The 19,882-nt window shown below is 38.7% G+C and overlaps 1 protein-coding gene across 8 annotated transcripts in view; it reads left to right on the top strand.

Moving 5' to 3' along the window:
• The first annotated feature begins 545 nt into the window (after window positions 1-545).
• Window positions 546-19,882, top strand: part of bltp3a (bridge-like lipid transfer protein family member 3A) — a 57,522-nt gene continuing 38,185 nt past the window's right edge. For all 8 annotated transcript variants that reach the window (XM_051659745.1, XM_051659744.1, XM_051659742.1 and 5 more), the window contains exons 1-3: window positions 546-675; window positions 18,400-18,562; window positions 18,982-19,020. In XM_051659745.1, coding sequence (XP_051515705.1) covers window positions 632-675; window positions 18,400-18,562; window positions 18,982-19,020 — 246 coding nt within the window. In that variant the 5' untranslated portion in view covers window positions 546-631. The remainder of the gene's footprint in view (window positions 676-18,399; window positions 18,563-18,981; window positions 19,021-19,882) is intronic.

Genomic DNA, 19,882 nt, shown 5'->3' with positions numbered 1-19,882 from the left:
TGTTCTTTTAATTCTTCCAAATAAATCATATAAAATCAAATAAATTATTCATGAACTGGCCAAAGAATTTAAGGGTGCAGCGTTAAATTAGAAAACATACATTTTAACATTAGATGTTAAATTTCGATTTTAAATTCACTTTTGTTTTATATAGAATTGTTCTAGAGTCTATACAGTATTTAACGCAATTACATCAGAAGTAACTGTGATTAAATTACTGAAAAATTAAGAGTAATCCCTTTATTTTTTTAATGAAAAAGTAATTGAATTACAGAAATTAATAACTTAGCAATGCATTACACCCAACACTGCACCCAAAATATAGCACTATGTTTACTCATTTATATATTTTGAGCTTGAAAAATACCATTTATTTACGCTGCATGCTGTATATTTGGTAAATGAAAGTTGATTTGATGTTTGAGCTTTTTCATCTGCAGTCTCCGTCCTTGGAGGTCTTTTATTTTGACATGAAGTGGAAACGGTCTTTCTCATTGGCTGTCGCTAGGCGGCGCTGGACTTGTGACAGGCCTCATTAGCAGCGGCAGCAGCGGAGTCAGTCGTGATCGGTGTGTGTGTGCTTGTGCGCTCTTGATTTCTGAGATGCTGGAAAGATAGCGAGACTGACGGGATGGCAGGAATAATTAAAAAGCAGATCCTGAAGCATTTGTCCCGGTAAGTCATGTATTCATTCATCTCTGTCAGTGTTAGTCACAGATTACTGTGCAAACACACGTGATACACAATGATACAGCTAATAAATAAACCTCGCGGCCTATGTTATTTACATTTGCCCAGTTTGTCATGGCAGGACCTGTAGTTGATATATCTGACATGAGTATAGATGCTGAATTGTGTCTTGTTAGCTGACAGGCTAATGGACTGCAGCATCACTGCTTGGCTTTTTCTGAAATAACACAATTCACCTGCTGTTGGGTTGACACACACACACACACACACACACACACACACACACACACAAGTGTTATGGGTAAAGTTGCCTTTTTGTTTGAATAAGCTTTGCAAATGCCTAACACAACATCTAGAGTTGGTATGTAAGTGGTGTGTGCTGAAAAGCAGAAATTCAAAGGCATCTTTTAAAGAGACATACACTATGCTCACTCAGTTTTGCCTTTGACTTTTTTTTTTTAAAGTCTCAGATAGATAGGTAGGTGGGTGGTGTGGTGTAGTGGTTTATGATCTGGACTGGTAGCAGAAAGGTTGTGGGTTCGAAACCTGCAAGGGTTTATTCATGAAACCATCATTGTGCCCTTGATTAAGGCACTTAACCTCAGGTTACCCTAGTGGAATGGTCCCTTTAATTTGTGTATTAAATGACTACTTGCTCATGTCCCTTTGCTAAAGTGCATTGGCTCAGATGACCCAGCAGGCTGGCAGTGGGTGTCAGAACACATGCTTGTTCCTGCTGCTCTTAGTCACGGCTGAAGCTCTGCCAGCGCTCCTTCATTCAGCTCAGCCTCTCCTCTGTTGACTGTGTCAGCTGGTCGTCATGTTGTCGTCAGCCTCAACACACAAACTCCTGGAGCTATTCTCATGAGAACCAGCAGCAGTCATCTTTATATTGCCGCTGCCACAGTTGTTTTTCTGCAGTTTAATCGGTGCTGGAGAAGAGGGACTGAACAGCTAAGACTACTGAATAAGTTTCAAGGAATACATCTGTAATCATTTACATGTTGTTCCAAACATGTATGGCTTTTTTATCTTCTGTGGAACACAAAAGTAGATGTAAGGTCATATCAGTAAGTGGCATTTTACATTTCTGTCTGGTCCTCACTAGGGATGGGCATTTAAGAGTAATTTTATAGTCGAATTACTCTAACCTTGAGAAAGAAAAAACAAGTACTCGATTACTCGTAAATTAAAATGCACAGTAAAAATAACACATATGACACGTATGTGAATCTTATATTTTGTTTTATTCACTAATGTACCAAACTATGCTTTTCTTTTGAGAAAAAAATTACATAAACAATATGCATAAATAAAAATGAAATACAAAAAAGATTTAAAAATAACTGTGTGTGTGTGTATGTATGTATATATAATATATATACACGCGCACACACACACACATATAGTATATACACTGATCAGCCACAACATTAAAACCACCTGCCTAATATTGTTTAGGACCCCCTGGTGCTGCCAAAACAGTGCCAACCCGCATCTCATTCTGAGATGATATTCTTGTCATCACAATTGTACAGAGCGATTATCTGAGTTACCGTAGACTTTGTCAGCTCGAACCAATCTGGCCATTCTCTGTTGACCTTTCTCTTCAACAAGACATTTCCATCCACAGAACTGCCCCTCACTGGATGTTTTTTGTTTTTGGCACCATTCTGAGTAAACTCTAGAAACTGTTGTGCGTGAAAATCCCAGGAGATCTGTAGTTACAGAAATACTCAAACCAGCCCATCTGGCACCATCATCCATGCGATTATCTAATCGGCCAATCATGTGGTGCAGTGCAGTGCATAAAATCAGGCAGATACAGGTCAGGAGCTTCAGTTAATGTCCACATCAACCATCAGAATGGGGAAAAAATGTGATCTCAGTGATTTGGAGCATGGCATGATTGTTGGTGCCAGATGGGCTGGTTTGAGTATTTCTGTAACTGCTGATCTCCTGGGATTTTCACACAAATTATTTTACATTTAAATTATTGAGCTTTATTTTTCATTGACCCCTTTTGTTCCTAATAAGCCCACTGAGCAAAAAACCAATTGAACCTCATATACAAAAATAAATAAATAAAAAGAATAAAAGCAGATCCTTGTCTGTTGGTTTGCATGCCAAACCAAATACAAATAACGTAGACTTCAATACGAGTCTAAATATGACAAATATTGCCTTCCACTTGACTTTAAACATCCACTCGCTAACTTCCCGAACCATTTCCCCTCAGGGGAGTCCCCATTGCCATTTTGCAAGTCCGTTCCACTTCGTTGAGTGAACGAGGGAAGTTTCTTCTGACAGACGCTCAGCCCCTTGATTTTGACCAAGGGAGCAAGCCTACTCTGATGTATACTTCAGGCAGCTCCATATCCCACAATGCAACTCAATTTTGACATCACAGTACAGATCGCGCTTAACCTTCCCATATGCCACACAACTTTAATGTATGATTAGTGAAGTTAGGGCAATTAAGCAGTTTAGAAAAGTTATATTGAGATTTAACAGCATAGTTCTTGTAGTTACCTTAAAGGGATAGTTCACCCAAAAATGAAAATTCGTGAATGACTTTCTTTTTTCACCAGAACACATTTAAAGAAAAAAGAAAAATATCTCAGGTCAGTAGGTCCTTAAAATGAAAGTGGGTGGTGATCAGACTTTTGAAGCTCCAAAAATCACAGACAGTCTGCATAAACGTCATCTATACGACTCCAGCGGTTAAAAATTAATGTCTTTTAAAGCGACACGATCACTTTTTATGCGAAAAAAGTTTAAGTACTTTTTAACTGTAATCAAAAGCTTCTGGTAAGCTTCACCAATGGGTGGAGTTCAAGCGGTCTCTCGTGTGATACCAATGTAATCTCACGTTCTCCACTCGGTTTAGACATCCAAGAACAACAAATGCACCATTGTGAGTAAAGAAACAGATAAATACTGATCTAAACCAAAACCAACAAAGCTTCTGTACAGCGTTCCTCCTCCTCACTTGTAAATAGCACTGCTCTTCCGGCTGTGATGCACTTGCGTCAGTTCTTACGCGTTTCAAATGTCAATGCGATTACATCACACGCGCATACCGCTGCTGACCGGAAGCATGATTTAGAGTAAAAAAACAATACTTGAATATTTATCTTTCTCGCACCAAAAGTGATCGTGTCGCTTTAGAAGACATTCATTTAACAGCTGGTGTCGTATGGATGACGTTTATGCTGACTGTCTGTGATTCTTGGAGCTTCAAAAGAGAAATCTCCGTTCACTTACATTTTAAGGACCTACTGAGCTAAGATATTATTCTAATTTTCAAATGTGTTGTGGTGAAGAAAGAAAGTCATAAGCCCCATTTGGTCGGCAATTGTTTTACTTGGGGACGTGAGGTAATTCCAGCATTTACAGGGGGTAGTCAGTGATTTTATTTTTTTTATTTTTTTCACGGTCTGAATCTGAAATGTTGGTGTTTTTCTCCCATCTCCGGCTAGAAAATTCCCAGCTGAATTACCTACTGTTTTTTGACACACAGAGGTCGTGTGGTAATTTAATTACCATCAGAATCCACATCTTTTTTTTAAAATCCAAAAGTCGTTTTGGAAATTCTTTTTGACCACTGCTAAGTGCAGTATGTTTGCTCTTCGCAAGAATTTTGGCTTGTGCCTTATGTGAAAGTGTACACTGTAAATGTCCACAGCGCTTTGCAGCATGGTTCCTTCGTGCTTTAAAAAATGTATTTTCACTTTAGCGTAATTCCAAACATATTTAAACGCAAATCCAGAGGACACAGTTTGTGGATTGATGAATTTTCCATATAACAAGTGCAACTGTAATCGTGATCGACAAATAGTCTCACTCGTCCCCCGTGATTTAATTGTCATTCAAATGCATGAGTTTTATCACAGAGGAGCCTTGAAAATTTGCTTTTACAGTCGTCACCCTGAGAAACAAGTGCCGTCCGAATAGGGCTATACACTCCTGGGGTATCATGAGGGTGAGTAAATAATGATAGAAGTTTTATTTTTGGGTGATCTATCCCTTTAAACTGACTGTATGTTACACAGCCTTAGCCTTTGTGTTCATTGTAATGTTACCATTTTCATTTGTGTAAAATGCACTAAAATGTAATCCTTAAAACTAAAAAAATAATCCTTTCTAACAATTAATTCCAATAAGAAAAAAAATAATAATTCTTAACAGAAAAGATTTATAAATATGTCTCTGAAATTACAACTACACTTTACCCAAATCTGAATGCATCAATCTCTAAAAAACATGTTTTTCTCAGGTGCAAAAATCACTAAATAATTTCACAAAATGACATCAGCCCTCAAACTGCTCCAAGTGATCAAGGTTTTTTGGGTGTTCCAGTTAAACCCATTGCACGGGTTCCGCCAGTAGTGGGCACTCACACAACGTAAGCAGTGACGTACATCCGAGTCCATGAGACGCAGGGAAGTTAGAGAGGGAAGGGCATAAACATTTTATAGTCCTCACACAAAGCTATTGTATGGCTTGCAATATTGCATACAAGTGTTTTGGACTAATTTTAAGGTGCTTTTTTTTTATAATTGTTGGAGCTCGACAGACCCAGTCCCCATCATTGGGCCTATATGGAAAAAAATGGCTTTTTTTTTCAAATTTCTCAACTTTGTGTGTCATCATCAAGGCATGGGCCTATTTGTCTGAGAAGGCAGGATTTAAGTGAAATATAAATATAAAAAATAAATAAGTGCAATTCAATTGTGTGTTGTTCAACTTTTTGAAAGATGGCTTCACAACAGTTGTGAAGGGCAACATCTCTTTGGCAAAGAACCTACTTCATCTGTGCATTCTCTACCGGACGGGTATTTCGTTGTCTGTGAAAATACTTTATGTGTGATTTAAATTTGTTTTGTTCCCTCCTTCACAATATATTTATATACAGTTGTGCTCAAAAGTTTGCATACCCTGGCAGAAATTGTGAAATTTTGGCATTGATTTTGAAAATATGACTGATCATGCAAAAAATCTGTCTTTTATTTAAGGATAGTGATCACATGAAGCCATTTATTATCAAAAAGTTTACATACCCTTGAATGTTTGACCTTGTTACAGACACACAAGGTGACACACACAGGTTTAAATGGCAATTAAAGGTTAATTTCCCACACCTGTGGCTTTTTAAATTGCAATTAGTGTCTGTGTATAAATAGTCAATGAGTTTGTTAGCTCTCATGTGGATGCACTGAGCAGGCTAGATACTGAGCCATGGGGAGCAGAAAAGAACTGTCAAAAGACCTGTGTAACAAGGTAATGGAACTTTATAAAGATGGAAAAGGATATAAAAAGATATCCAAAGCCTTGAAAATGACAGTACTGTTCAATCACTTATTAAGAAGTGGAAAATTCTGGGATCTCTCGATACCAAGCCAAGATCAGGTAGACCAAGAAAGATTTCAGCCACAACTGCCAGAAGAATTGTTTGGGATACAAAGAAAAACCCACAGGTAACCTCAGGGGAAATACAGGGTGCTCTGGAAAAAGACGGTGTGGTTGTTTCAAGGCGCACAATACGACGATACTTGAACAAAAATGAGCTGCATGGTCGAGTTGCCATGAAGAAGCCTTTACTGCGCCAATGCCACAAAAAAGCCTGGTTACAATATGCCCGACAACACCTTGACACGCTTCACAGCTTCTGGCACACTGTAACTTGGAGTGACGAGACCAAAATAGAGCTTTATGGTCACAACCATAAGCACTATGTTTGGAGAGGGGTCAACAAGGCCTATAGTGAAAAGAATACCATCCTTACTGTGAAGCATGGTGGTGGCTCACTGATGTTTTGGGGGTGTGTGAGCTCTAAAGGCACGGGCAATCTTGTGAAAATTGATGGCAAGATGAATGCAGTATGTTATCAGAAAAAACTGGCAGACAATTTGCATTCTTCTGCACAAAAGCTGCGTATGGGACGCTCTTGGACTTTCCAGCACAACAATGACCCTAAGCACAAGGCCAAGTTGACCCTCCAGTGGTTACAGCAGAAAAAGGTGAAGGTTCTGGAGTGGCCATCACAGTCTCCTGATCTTAATATCATCGAGCCCCTCTGGGGAGATCTCAAACGTGCGGTTCATGCAAGACGACCAAAGACTTTGCATGACCTGGAGGCATTTTGCCAAGACGAATGGGCAGCTATACCACCTGCAAGAATTTGGGGCCTCATAGACAACTATTACAAAAGACTTCACGCTGCCATTGATGCTAAAGTGGGCAATACACAGTATTAAGAACTAAGGGTATGCAGACTTTTGAACAGGGGTCATTTCATTTTTTTCTTTGTTGCCATGTTTTGTTTTATGATTGTGCCATTCTGTTATAACCTACTGTTGAATATGAATCCCATAAGAAAAGAAATGTGTTTTGCCTGCTCACTCATGTTTTCTTTAAAAATGGTACATATACTGTATTACCAATTCTCCAAGGGTTATGCAAACTTTTGTACACAACTGTGTGTGTGTGTGTGTGTGTACATATATAATATCGCAATATCCAATTACATCGGCAACCCCCAGGCTGTGGGATCGGTGAATATTCTTGCTTTAATAATTTTGCATTGAAAATTAAATGTATTTAAAAAATGAAAAACTTAAATCTGTAGGGCTTTACTGGTTGTTTAGGATCAGTGTTACTATCAGAAATATTTAATAATTATTTCATTAGATATTAGTTAATATTTAAATTAATTAATTGAATCTAACTCATAAAAAACTCATGGGGCTCCAGTAAATGTAGTGCGCTACGTTTAGGAGTGGGTTATTAGCAATAATTAATAATTATCAAAGATAATTATTAAAATCATTGAGAATCAATGTTAGCTTTTTCTAATCCTTTAAATCAACAATTATCAAAGATAATTGTTAACATCGATGAAACATTAATTTAAATTAACACTAGCTTATTGATCATTCAAATTCAACAATCATCAAAGATAATTATCAATTATTAAATATCAATAGAATATTAATAAGGATTAACATTGACGGGGCACCACCTTGGAATCAGGGACTAATAACCAGATAGTAAAACAGTCTCAATATTAGATTGTTTTCTTAGGAAAATCGACATCCGAAGAATATAGATTTTCGGGAAAAAACAATGAATGAAGGCTTGAATCCGAGCACTGACATCCCGTCAGCATGACACAGGTGTATGCAAAACAAACCAAAACACTTCTCTTTGTAATATAACAAAGTTTATTTATGCAGTAATATCAATTAATAATTAATACAATGCAGTCAATTAACTTACAACTACAAACTAAACAGTGACATGATTAGATATGGAAATCATAATAATCCTATAACACATGAGGGTGTGTGTGTGTGTGTGAGAGAGCGATTTTGTGTGTGTGTGTGTGTGTGTAAGGAGGGATGCACACAAAATGGCAGATGTGACTCTCGTGGAGAGTATGTCACACGAGACTTCCGGCCAGGGAATGTGGGCGTAAACCGTCCAGCGTTCTTTGATTCTTTAATGGATAAACTCAGTTTGCCGGTCTCACCGGCAATGGCGGAAATGCACAACAGTCCATTGTGGCTGGACCACAATACAGCAAATCAAATTCGTGATAATTAATACCCTGACTATTAATAATGAGCGGACATGGCGGTCTGTAAACTGTACAAGCAAAGACCTTGGTACACAAGAATAACACACTATAATATTCTATCTCTGCCCAGACGTAAACCTCTTACTTGAATCGTATGAGGACGTAGAATGTGTGTTCATCCGTCCTTTAACTCTGACTCGATTCCTCGAGGCTCGGGTAATGACGGGAGGCCGTTTCCTCGCTCTGTCAGCGGGTGGTACGGCTGCTGATTCTCGGCGGGCTGGCGGAGAAATCAGCGACGTTGACTTGATTGAAGAGGGAAGAGAAATCTTTTCTCTTCACTTCTGCAGGCAAACGGATGAAGATGCGGATTGCTCGGCGGTCTCCTTCGGATCCGTTAGTGTTCGGTGGAACACAGAGTAATCTCAACTCGTCCAGCGAGATGGAGATTGTATGGCCACAGTTTCAAGTCGGATGTTACTTCCTTGTGCCACGAGGCTGCACCTGAGAGCAGCGATGAGCTGCGTCTACCCATGTCGAGCAAAGTTGCTGGAAGCAAATCCCGGAAGCATTTCAGAGGTATTTCTACTCCTGATGATGTCATGGTTGAGGTGCGTTCTGTCGTGTGCCTCATCCAATAGGGGTTGAGAGTTCGATCCTTTAGTGAGCAAGGCATCATGGGATTTGTAGTTTGTTTTGGACTCCCTTTGTTTGATTTTGGCGCGAATTTTATCAGTATAATTTATGACCTGGTATGTGGGCCTGAGTTAGGTTTTACGACTGTGTTTGGCCTGCCTTTGTCTTCTATCTGAAAACACGAGGCCCAACAAATCAAATACATTTCTAAATTAAAATTGCACTCCAAATGAAACGAAAAAGCAATTAAAATAACGAAGTGATCAAAAACACACACATATAAGTAACAACCTTTCCATTTACCATCAGGCAAGTATCCGTCTAAACATGCAGGCAGAAAATTACTTACACAAATGAAGACATAAAACAATTATAAATGTAAAAATAATTATAATGATGATAATAATCACTGAAATATAAATCATGGTTCAAGGTGAACATGTTTTTGTATTTTATTTTTTAATCACAGATGTATAGGCTGCAGAGTTGTGGTCACAGTGAACTGCTCTGTGGAAATAAAGTGAACTGAACTCAAAACACCTCCTGAGCTGAGATGTCTGAGGTCATTTACAGCACTTTTAGATGATACTGTTCTCTCTCAAAAAAAAATAAAAAAAATTCAGAAGACAGAAACAAAGAAAGAGTGAGAACCTTTTGCATGCGCGTGTTCCACGAGACTGCACGCCTCCATAGAAACAGTGTGTCATACATACGCATAGACAGCTTTTCTGTCATCTGTTCTTAAAAATATAATAAAGTGTGTTTCTTCGAGCGCGTGTCTGTGTGCCGTAATATTAATCTTATAATAGCCTAATAATAATAATAATAATAATAATAATTTAATACATTAATGGGAAAACGAGCCAAATATCGTCCTGACATCGAAGGTATCAGCTGTTGGCGATCACTCTGACCATCGTCAATCCCCGAGATCAGCGTCTATCGGCACAACACTAACATCCAGTGAGCAGCAGCTCTGTGGACAGAAATGCCTTGTTGGTAAGAGAGGTCAACAGAGAATTGCCGTGAGGATTGCCATTGATCATGAGGAAGATGCTTATGACTGTTGACCGTGCGTGTGACAGGCGGTGACGGGTCGAGTGAGAGCTGCCAGTGGCGGTGACCACGTCGAGTGAGAGCTGCCTATGGAAAGTGAATAAAAGTGTAAAAATGAGTGATGACCACACATTACAATGACATATGCACATTATTGAAACGCATAATTATTTTAAGGCAAGTATTGTTGCGTTTTTTTTTTTTTTCTTAAAGTTGTGCTCAGCAGTTCACATTATGATAGATATTCTTTGTTGTCATTTGTGGGCAAAGACTTATGATGCTTTAACACTCAGCATTGCTGAAGTCTCTTAGAATTTTAATAAAGGATAATAGACCTTTTTCACACTCCGGGTTTTGGAATGCAGAAGTAAACGTTTGCAGGGTAAACTTCGACAGCGATGAATGGGAGATCACAGCAAATATTATTTTCAGTTACCCATTTTCCTCCAAGACCAAAAGAAAAAAATCCACTATTACGTTTTAATGACATTCCAGAAGAGGAAAAAAATAGGGAGCAGTGGATTAAGACAGTAAAATAGGAAAAGATGCCAAATTTACTGTCACTCTCTCAGCAGCTGTAAAAGAAACCCCCTCGCAGTTGTGGTAATTCGTTTTTTAAAACTAATTCCAGGGTAATAAAACACAAAGCATAATGTTATAAATTTACGCTCAATATTTAAATGTATAATATAAAATAAATTGCAAGATTTACGCTGATAAATGAGGTGGAATCACTTCATCACAGTCTGTGAGAAAGGTCTACTAGACTTGTTGACTGCCTTCAGTTCAGAGCTATTACATAAAAGACGGCCATTTGGCGCCATCTGCAGGCGCAAAGGCGTAACTTCAAGATCTGATCAGTGAACGAATCAGTGAACGAATCTGAACTTATCTTTTTGGTGAATGTAATCAAAAGAATCATGTCACTAAAATGAATCAAAATCTCCACCACTAATGTATAGAATAACAGAATAGAATAGTGATTTTGGTTTTCGAATGGTGGCGCGTCTAACGGTTAACTGAATGTCGACTATCCATGCACATCCCTAATATTTATCAGGTAGCCAGACTTGCGTGATGTCTAACTGTGGTCTCTTCACAGAGTGCTGAATTCGAGAGGCTCTTGTCCATGGTTGTCAGACTGATATGTTGAGTTTTCACTCTGTACGTCATAAAGGAGCACTTTGGCTTCTCTTAGGGAGAGGGAAGGGGAAACCAGAGGAGCGAAAGAAATGTGGAAAGGATAATGAAGGAGAGTAAAGATGAGATGATTTAGTCCTCTTACCCATTCAAGTGTGGTCTGATAGACTACTGTATTGCATAGTGGCTTCCAGTCCCCCTGTACAGATTGATAGACAGACAGACAAACCGAGATGGATGGATGGATGCATGCATGGAAAAATGGAGGATAAATAGTTGGATGAACAGACATAAATGAATGGATGGACAGACGAACGGATGGGTGGGTGTAGGGCTGAAACGATTAGTCATAGTTATCGACAACGTAGACAAACTTTGTAAATTTCCATTGTTGAATAGTCATTTGATCTCATTTAACGCAACATGAGATCATTTGAAATGTTAGTGATGACGCAGGAGAGCAGCACTTCAGCTTGCGCTTGAATGAGGAGAGGAAGAATACACAGCTCACAGTCCAGACGCACTTTCTGAACAGATTAAGGTGATGTAGATTGCCAAGTATGAGGGAATTATAAAACAAAAATACAAAATAAGTAAATATAGAAGCAGTGTCGTCTTGACATGAAATAAAATGGAGGCTTGCCTAACGTTCCTCTTGAGCAAAACTTGCCTGTCAGAGCGTCTAAAAAGGAAACACCCTGGCATTATATCTTTAATGCATCCTTTACTAAAGTTCAAATAATAAGGAAGTGGGTTGTATAAATAAGCACACACTCTGAAACTGGCATTTCTCTGTGCGGTCAGAGTCGTGTGAAAAACAGCGTAAGAGAATTTCAAACTTCTCCCGACTAAAACGCTGTCTCGCACACACTTGCAGCAGCTAGATTATAACGTGATGGCACATAGTGAATCATAATATATGTCACGGTGTGTATTTTATCATTCAGAAAATCGCTTATTCAAGCTCTGTTAAGAAGAGGGAGTTTTTTGTGTTGAAGATGAGTCGAAGTGACCAAAAAGGTGAGAGAAAGTGTAGTCTTAGCCCATTTATACAATGCAAAAAAAAAAAACAACAACAAAAAAATGTTTTAGATTTGTTTTTTGGTTTGTTTTCCAATATAAATATCTAAAATTTCTTACGTACATTTACTTCAGGAGCTATACTGCAGAAGAAAACATTTTAATCGGAGAATGTTGAATATAATATTTAATATTAAAATATTTTAAAATATCTAAAAATCCTTAAAACTAGATACATTTACCTAAGAAACAACATATAAGATATTTAGAATTGCTTACAGAGAATGTATCTTGAATACAAGTATATGTTGTCTTTACTGCACTGGCAGAAGTGTGAACAAGTGAAAAAATACACTTATAAATTCAAATAATTTATTTATTTTAAAATGTTTACTTTGACAATCAAATATAAAATATAATTCAAACGTTTTTTGAAGCCTGAAAAGGAAATCGTATACCCTTATTTAATTATGTGACCAGACCTTAGTTGTACAGTATGATAATTAATCGTCATATTCGTGAAAGACCTAATAGACAATTAATCGTTATAGCCATAAAACCGACAGTTAATCGTCATAATCACAATCATTTGTTTGACAATTAATCGTCAGCCAAATTTCATAAGCAGAGAGCCCTAATTTTCATTATTAGGTTCCATCCTTGTGAATTTGTTAAAAATGTGCATGAAATTTCCAACAGTGACAACAGCTTGTTTCATTTTTAAAAATGCAATTTCATAACATCATATAAATTGATAGAATGGAAATTTGTACATTTTTAAAAAGCTAAAATGTGATTAAAATAAGGCGAAATATAAAAATAAGATGTACAGTATACTATATTGCGTGAAGTCATATATATGAAGAGGCCCCCTTTCTCGGTTTGCTTAATATCTTTTTCAGTTGCATTACGCTGGTGAGTAAAAACTAAAATTTACTAGCCAATGGTGATTCTTTCTCCAACTTAACAATAGAGGGTTGATGAATCATAAATGGATGGATGGACAGACAAAAGAGGGATGGATAGGTAGAAGGACTTACAGCTGGATAGACAGGTAGGTAGAACGGGTAGGTGGATGGATAAATATAAGATGGATGGATGGATGGAGCACAAATGGATAAATAGAAGATGGACAGGAAGACTGATGGATGGACGGACAGACATATAGTGAAACATGAATGGAGAAATAGAACATGGATGGATGGATGGATAGAGGAATGGATGATGGAACATGAGTGGGTGGATGGGTATATATAAGATGGATGATGGAGCACAAATGGATAAATAGAAGACGGACAGGCAGACTGACAGATGGACAGAAAGACATATAATGAAACATGAATGGAGAAATAGAACATGGATGATGGAACATGAATGGATAAATGGACAAACAGATAGATGGAAGGATGATGGAACATTAATGGATAAAGGAAAGATGGATAGATGGACGGACAGACAGAAAGATGGATGGCTGGATCATGGAACATGAATATATAAATGGAAGATGGATAGATAGATAGATGGATGGATGAATAGACAGACAAAGAGAGAAAGAGAGAGAGAGCCGAGCAGAGACCGTGAAAGCACACCTGGCTGCTGTATTCTCAGGAGACTGCTTTAGTTTCCAGACATCAGTTGGTTGTTTTTCCCTCAGTCCTCTCTGTTCTGACAGCTCTTAGTGCGTTCTTTCATCTAAACCCATTTTACTCTCATTTCCACACTCTTCTCATTCTTTCACAGAAAAGTCATGAAATAGTTTAGGAGAGCATGTTTGATTTATTGCTTCAGTTCACTGTCTGTAAAGTTGTGTGTGCAATGCAATGTGACAAAAATTAGCCATGTGGTGTTACTGGGAAAGCAATACTTTTTAAAACAGCCAAGGTACTTTAATTTAGGTTAAGTAGTGTCACTACATTAAGCTAGTTACTAAGCTAGCAATTTGTCAGCAGAATGAGTGTGCTGTATGGGATTTATGAGAAACCACATACAATCTTTCTATTAGCATGTGGTTCACAGGCAGTAATGTGACCCAAGTGCAATGGTAATATTGTAAAGCAGGATCCTTGGAAATTCCCACTTATTGGTCTTCTGAAGTATGTTTTAATCGCTGAAGTCTTTGAACAGACAGAGATTACTGTTTCAAATACATAAAACACTCAAGTCCTTTGACGATGCCACACTGTGCCCTGCATTTCAATCTTCTATTTTAATTTCAGAAAGCATAAAGGCAAATGGACCACAGTGCTGTACAGTTAATATTAGATGTGCTCAGTGTGGATGTGTCTGTGATCACAGCAGGTTTTAAGGGCAGGGGTTAGAAATGCTCCCGTGGGCTTAAAGCATGTCTTACTGCAGGCCTGTTGTAATCTTATTACCCGCCGTTAGTCAATGAGTGTCTTTGTGATGGGGGTTAGGAGCTGTAGACCTCATTACTTTAAATATTGCAGCATTAAAGTGACCAAAAAGGGAAAGAGATGCAAATGAGACAGAGACCAAAACAAATAAAGAACAGCAGAGAAAATTAATACAAGCCTTGCTATCTTATACATACAGTGCATCCGGAAAGTATTCACAGCGCTTCACTTTTTCCACATTTTATTATGTTACAGCCTTATTCCAAAATGGATTAAATTCATTATTTTCCTCAAAATTCTACAAACAATATCCCATAATGACAACATGAAAGAAGTTTGTTTGAAATCTTTGCAAATTTATTAAAAATAAAAAACAAAAGAAATCACATGTACATAAGTATTCACAGCCTTTGCTCAGTACTTTGTTGAAGCACCTTTGGCAAAAATTACAGCCTCAAGTCTTTTTGAGTATGATGCTACAAGCTTGGCACACCTATTTTTGGGTAGTTTCTCCCATTCTTCTTTGCAGGATCTCTCAAGCTCCATTAGGTTGGATGGGGAGCGTCAGTGCACAGCCATTTTCAGATCTCTCCAGAGATGTTCAATTGGGTTCAAGTCTGGGCTCTGGCTGGGCCACTCAAGGACATTCACAGAGTTGTCCCATAGCCTCTCATTTGTTATCTTGGCTATGTGCTTAGGGTCGTTGTCCTGTTGGAAGATGAACCTTCACCCCAACCTGAGGTCCAGAGCGCTCTGGAGCAGGTTTTCATCAAGGATGTCTCTGTACATTGCTGCATTCATCTTTCCCTCGATCCTGACTAGTCTCCCAGTTCCTGCTGCTGAAAAACATCCACACTGCATGAAGCTGCCACCACCATGCTTCGCTGTAGGGATGGTATTGGCCAGGTGATGAGCGGTGCCTGGTTTCCTCCAGACATGACGCTTGCCATTCAGGCCAAAGAGTTCAATCTTTGTTTCTCATGGTCTGAGAGTTCTTCAGGTGCCTTTTGGCAAACTCCAGGCAGGCTGTCATGTGCCTTTTACTGAGGAGTGGCTTCTGTCTGGTCACTCTACCATACAGGCCTGATTGGTGGAGTGCTGCAGTGATGGTTGTTCTCCTGGAAGATTCTCCTCTCTCCACAGAGAAATGCTGGAGCTCTGTCAGAGTGACCATCGGGTTCTTGGTCACCTCCCTGACTAAGGCCCTTCTCCCCCGATTGCTCAGTTTGGCCAGGCAGCCAGCTCTAGGAAGAGTCCTGGTGGTTCCAAACTTCTTCCATTTATGGATGATGGAGGCCACTGTGCTCATTGGGACCTTCAATGCTGCAGACATTTTTCTGTACCCTTCCCCAGATCTGTGCCTCGATACAATCCTGTCTCGGAGGTCTACAGACAATTCCTTGGACTTCATGGCTTGGTTTGTGCTCTGACATGCACTGTTAACTGTGGGACCTTATATAGACAGGTGTGTACCTTTCCAAATCATGTCCAATCAACTGAATTTACCACAGGTGGACTCCAATCAAGTTGTAGAAACATCTCAAGGATGATCAGTGGAAACAGGATGCACCTGAGCTCAATTTTGAGTGTCATGGCAAAGGCTGTGAATACTTATGTACATGTGATTTTTATTTTTTATTTTTTTTTTTATTTTTTATTATTTATTTAATAAATTTGCAAAGATTTCAAACAAACTTCTTTCACGTTGTCATTATGGGGTATTGTTTGTAGAATTTTGAGGAAAATAATGAATTTAATCCATTTTGGAATAAGGCTGTAACATAACAAAATGCGGAAAAAGTGAAGCGCTGTGAATACTTTCCGGATGCACTGTATGTACATTAGCGGCAAAAAGTTTGGAATAATGTACAGATTTTGCTCTTATGGAAAGAAATTAGTACTTTTATTCACCAAAGTGGTATTCAACTGATCACAATGTATAGTCAGAACATTAATAATGTGAACAATTTGAAAAAAATGTTCAGAACTTCTTAAACTACTTCAAAGTGTTCTCATCAAAAAATCCTCCACGTGCAGCAATGACAGCTTTGCAGATCTTTGGCATTCTAGCTGTCATTTTGTCCAGATACTCAGGTGACATTTCACCCCACGCTTCCTGTAGCACTTGCCATAGATGTGACTGTCTTGTCGGGCACTTCTCACGCACCTTACAGGCTAGCTGATCCCACAAAAGCTCAATGGGGTTAAGATCCAGAACACTCTTTTCCAATTATCTGTTGTCCAATGTCTGTGTTTCTTTGTCCACTCTAACCTTTTCTTTTTGTTTTTCTGTTTCAAAAGTGACTTTTTCTTTGCAATTCTTCCCATAAGGCCTGCACCCCTGAGTCTTCTCTTTACTGTTGTACATGAAACTGGTGTTGAGCGGGTAGAATTCAATGAAGCTGTCATCTGAGGACATGTGAGGCGTCTATTTCTCAAACTAGAGACTCTGATGTACTTATCTTCTTGTTTAGTTGTACATCTGGGCCTTCCACATCCCTTATGAAATCTTCAGTTTTTTGGCAATTTCAAGCATTGTATATCCTTCATTCCTCAAAACAATGATTGACTGATGAGTTTCTAGAGAAAGCTGTTTCTTTTTTGCCATTTTTGACCTAATATTGACCTTAAGACATGCCAGTCTATTGCATACTGTGGCAACTCAAAAACAAACACAAAGACAATGTTAAGCTTCATTTAATGAACTAAATAGCTTTAAACTGTGTTTGATATAATGGCAAGTGATTTTCTAGTACCAGATTAGTAATTTAGCATGATTACTCAAGGATAAGGTGTTGGAGTGATGGCTGCTGGAAATGGGGTCTGTCTAGATTTGATCAAAAATGACTTCTTTCAAATAGTGATGGTGCTGTTTTTTACATCAGTAATGTCCTGACTATACTTTGTGATCAGTTGAATGCACTTTGGTGAAATGAAGTACCAATTTCTTTCCAAAACTGCAAAATCTGTACATTTATTCCAAACTTTTGGCCACCAGTGTATGTGTAAAATAGATTCAAAGGACACTTAATGCAACTTTTAAACTGTTATACAAACTTATTGCAGAAAACTATGTTGAACTTTTGGTTTCTATGCTTAATACAAGCTGACATATCTGCTTGTTGTTCCCATTGAACATGAGGCCTGTTCTCACTAAAAACAACACAACAAAGCAACGTGAAACACGTTTTACAGGCTGGTGGCCCAGGTTGTGCTTCTGCCCTTGCTGTTGGTGTGGACATTGCAGTGTCAGGCTCAGAGTTACATGTGTTAGCAGTTAGGGAATCCAACTTGTCAGCAGCTTGGGATTTCACCTCCTCAATTTTGTTGTCCTCAATATATGTGGTTTTAAACCTTGGATCAGTAAAGAAGCACATGTCCAACAGCCTGCTGTTCTCAGGATATTTGTCATTGAGACACTCCAAAATGGAGCTTTTGATTTGGTGAGGTCAGTATCTTACTCTTGAGGTGCAAGGATGTTGGTGTTGAACAGAGAAATCACTGGTTTGATGCAGGAAACGGTCACATAGTCCTCACCTGACAATGCATCGGTGAAATCTAGAAGGGTCCTTAGAGCTTTGTGAATAGACTCCAGCACCTCCAGGTCATGCCAGGTAGCAACCAAAAGTCTTGCCTTTTTTATCAGAGGCAAGGTTGCTTATGGCTGGTTTATGCTCCGGGAATCGAGCAGTCATTTCTTCCCTATATCCCCGTCTGGTAGCTGACTCTGTAAGCAGCTGATAACTTGGTAGACTGAGGTCCTTCTGGACATTGGCAAGTTCTCTTTTTCTAGCTGTTTGAGAAGCTCGCCACAATTTTCTTGCACACACCAATACTGTGTTCAATGCTAGGAGTGTATCTCATGCCATTTAAAAAGGTATATAGACTAACTCTAAGTGTACTTTTCTTTTCTCTGTGTAGGTTCACAAAGAACCTGTCCCCAGATAAGATCAACCTGAGCACGCTGAAGGGAGAGGGCCAGCTGTCCAACCTGGAGCTGGATGAGGAGGTCCTGCAGAACATGCTGGATCTGCCCACCTGGCTGGCTGTCACTCGCGTCTACTGCAACAAAGCTGCTATAAGGGTAAGATGGAAAGAGCCTGGAGAAATGATCATTATTATCAAGCAACTGAACATGCAAGGGTGTGTACAATCAAAAATAACATCACTGCTGATCTTGAGTGTTCTATTTTTGAACACTTTTTTGCAGTTACACATTTCTGCAAAGTAAATACAAATATCAATCTGAGAAACCCTGAAACAGCATTTCAAGATGATTTCAATTATCTAAAGTGATGAAATAACAAGTAGCTAATGTGATAAGTACTGTCATCGGCTTATTGCTTTGTTTTTCATTGAGGAATCATGATTCTTAATGGCCCAGGTGATTGAGGATTTATCGGATTGTCCTGATATATGTTGTGTGTGCAGTCCAGGAAGGGATCCAGACTTTCAATGAACACTTATGTGTCTTTGGTTTATGTCTCATTCTCTCCCCATCAGATTCAATGGACAAAGCTGAAGACAAGCCCCATATGTTTGGTAAGAATCTCCTCTATTTATGTGTTTCCCTTCTTGTGTCATGTTCTCTCACTCTCGGTTTCTTTTCACAATCGTAATCCGTCATCCCCTTTTTCATCACATGACCTCCTGCCCTCTTTTACTACTTCGCAGTGATGTCTTCGCCCACTGAATTCCTCAAACTCAGAAAAGAAAATGGCAGTCATTCACAACCATATGCACACTACCTGCCATTCGCGTGTTTGTTTATTAAAAATTCAGGCTAGTTTGATAATGCTTTAACTACTGATATGAGCTCCTTTTCACCACATTCAACCCATTCCACAGATTTCTGCTCTCAATTAAACCAAAAAATGTAAACACAAATTTGTTGAGTCTGTTATATACTGTATGTATAAGAAGAATACCGCTTAAAATTTGCCGTAATTGTCTACATCAACTTCTGTGTTGATATGGTATCAGCAACGTAGATCTAAGGCTACGTCTACATTAATCCGGATGCATTTGAAAACGGTGTTTTCATTTCAAAACGCTCTCCTCCACACTAGCATTTTCAAGCGTTTTCCAAAAGTTGCTCATCCACACTAACGTCTGAAAACGTGATGAGTAAAGCGTAAGACACTTCGACATGCGTCATTTCCGTCAGGCGTTTATTTACTTTCTGCCTCTTTGAAACGTTGCGGCAATGTCGAGGAAAGGCACCGTTTTTTTTTTTTTTTTTTTTTTTTAAATGGACGGACAAACATACTCGGGACCCAGGTGTAATGTAATAGCTCTGCACACTTCTCTGATTATTTTAGACACAGTTTGTCGGACTAATCCAAAGCATTCGCAGTTTTTCGGAGTCTACCTTCGTCGCTTAAGTAGTATAAAGTACATGCAA

This window comes from Myxocyprinus asiaticus, chromosome 28, assembly GCF_019703515.2.
Source record: "Myxocyprinus asiaticus isolate MX2 ecotype Aquarium Trade chromosome 28, UBuf_Myxa_2, whole genome shotgun sequence".
Classification (NCBI taxonomy): Eukaryota; Metazoa; Chordata; class Actinopteri; order Cypriniformes; family Catostomidae; genus Myxocyprinus; species Myxocyprinus asiaticus.
This window is presented reverse-complemented; position numbering and strand designations above follow the sequence as displayed.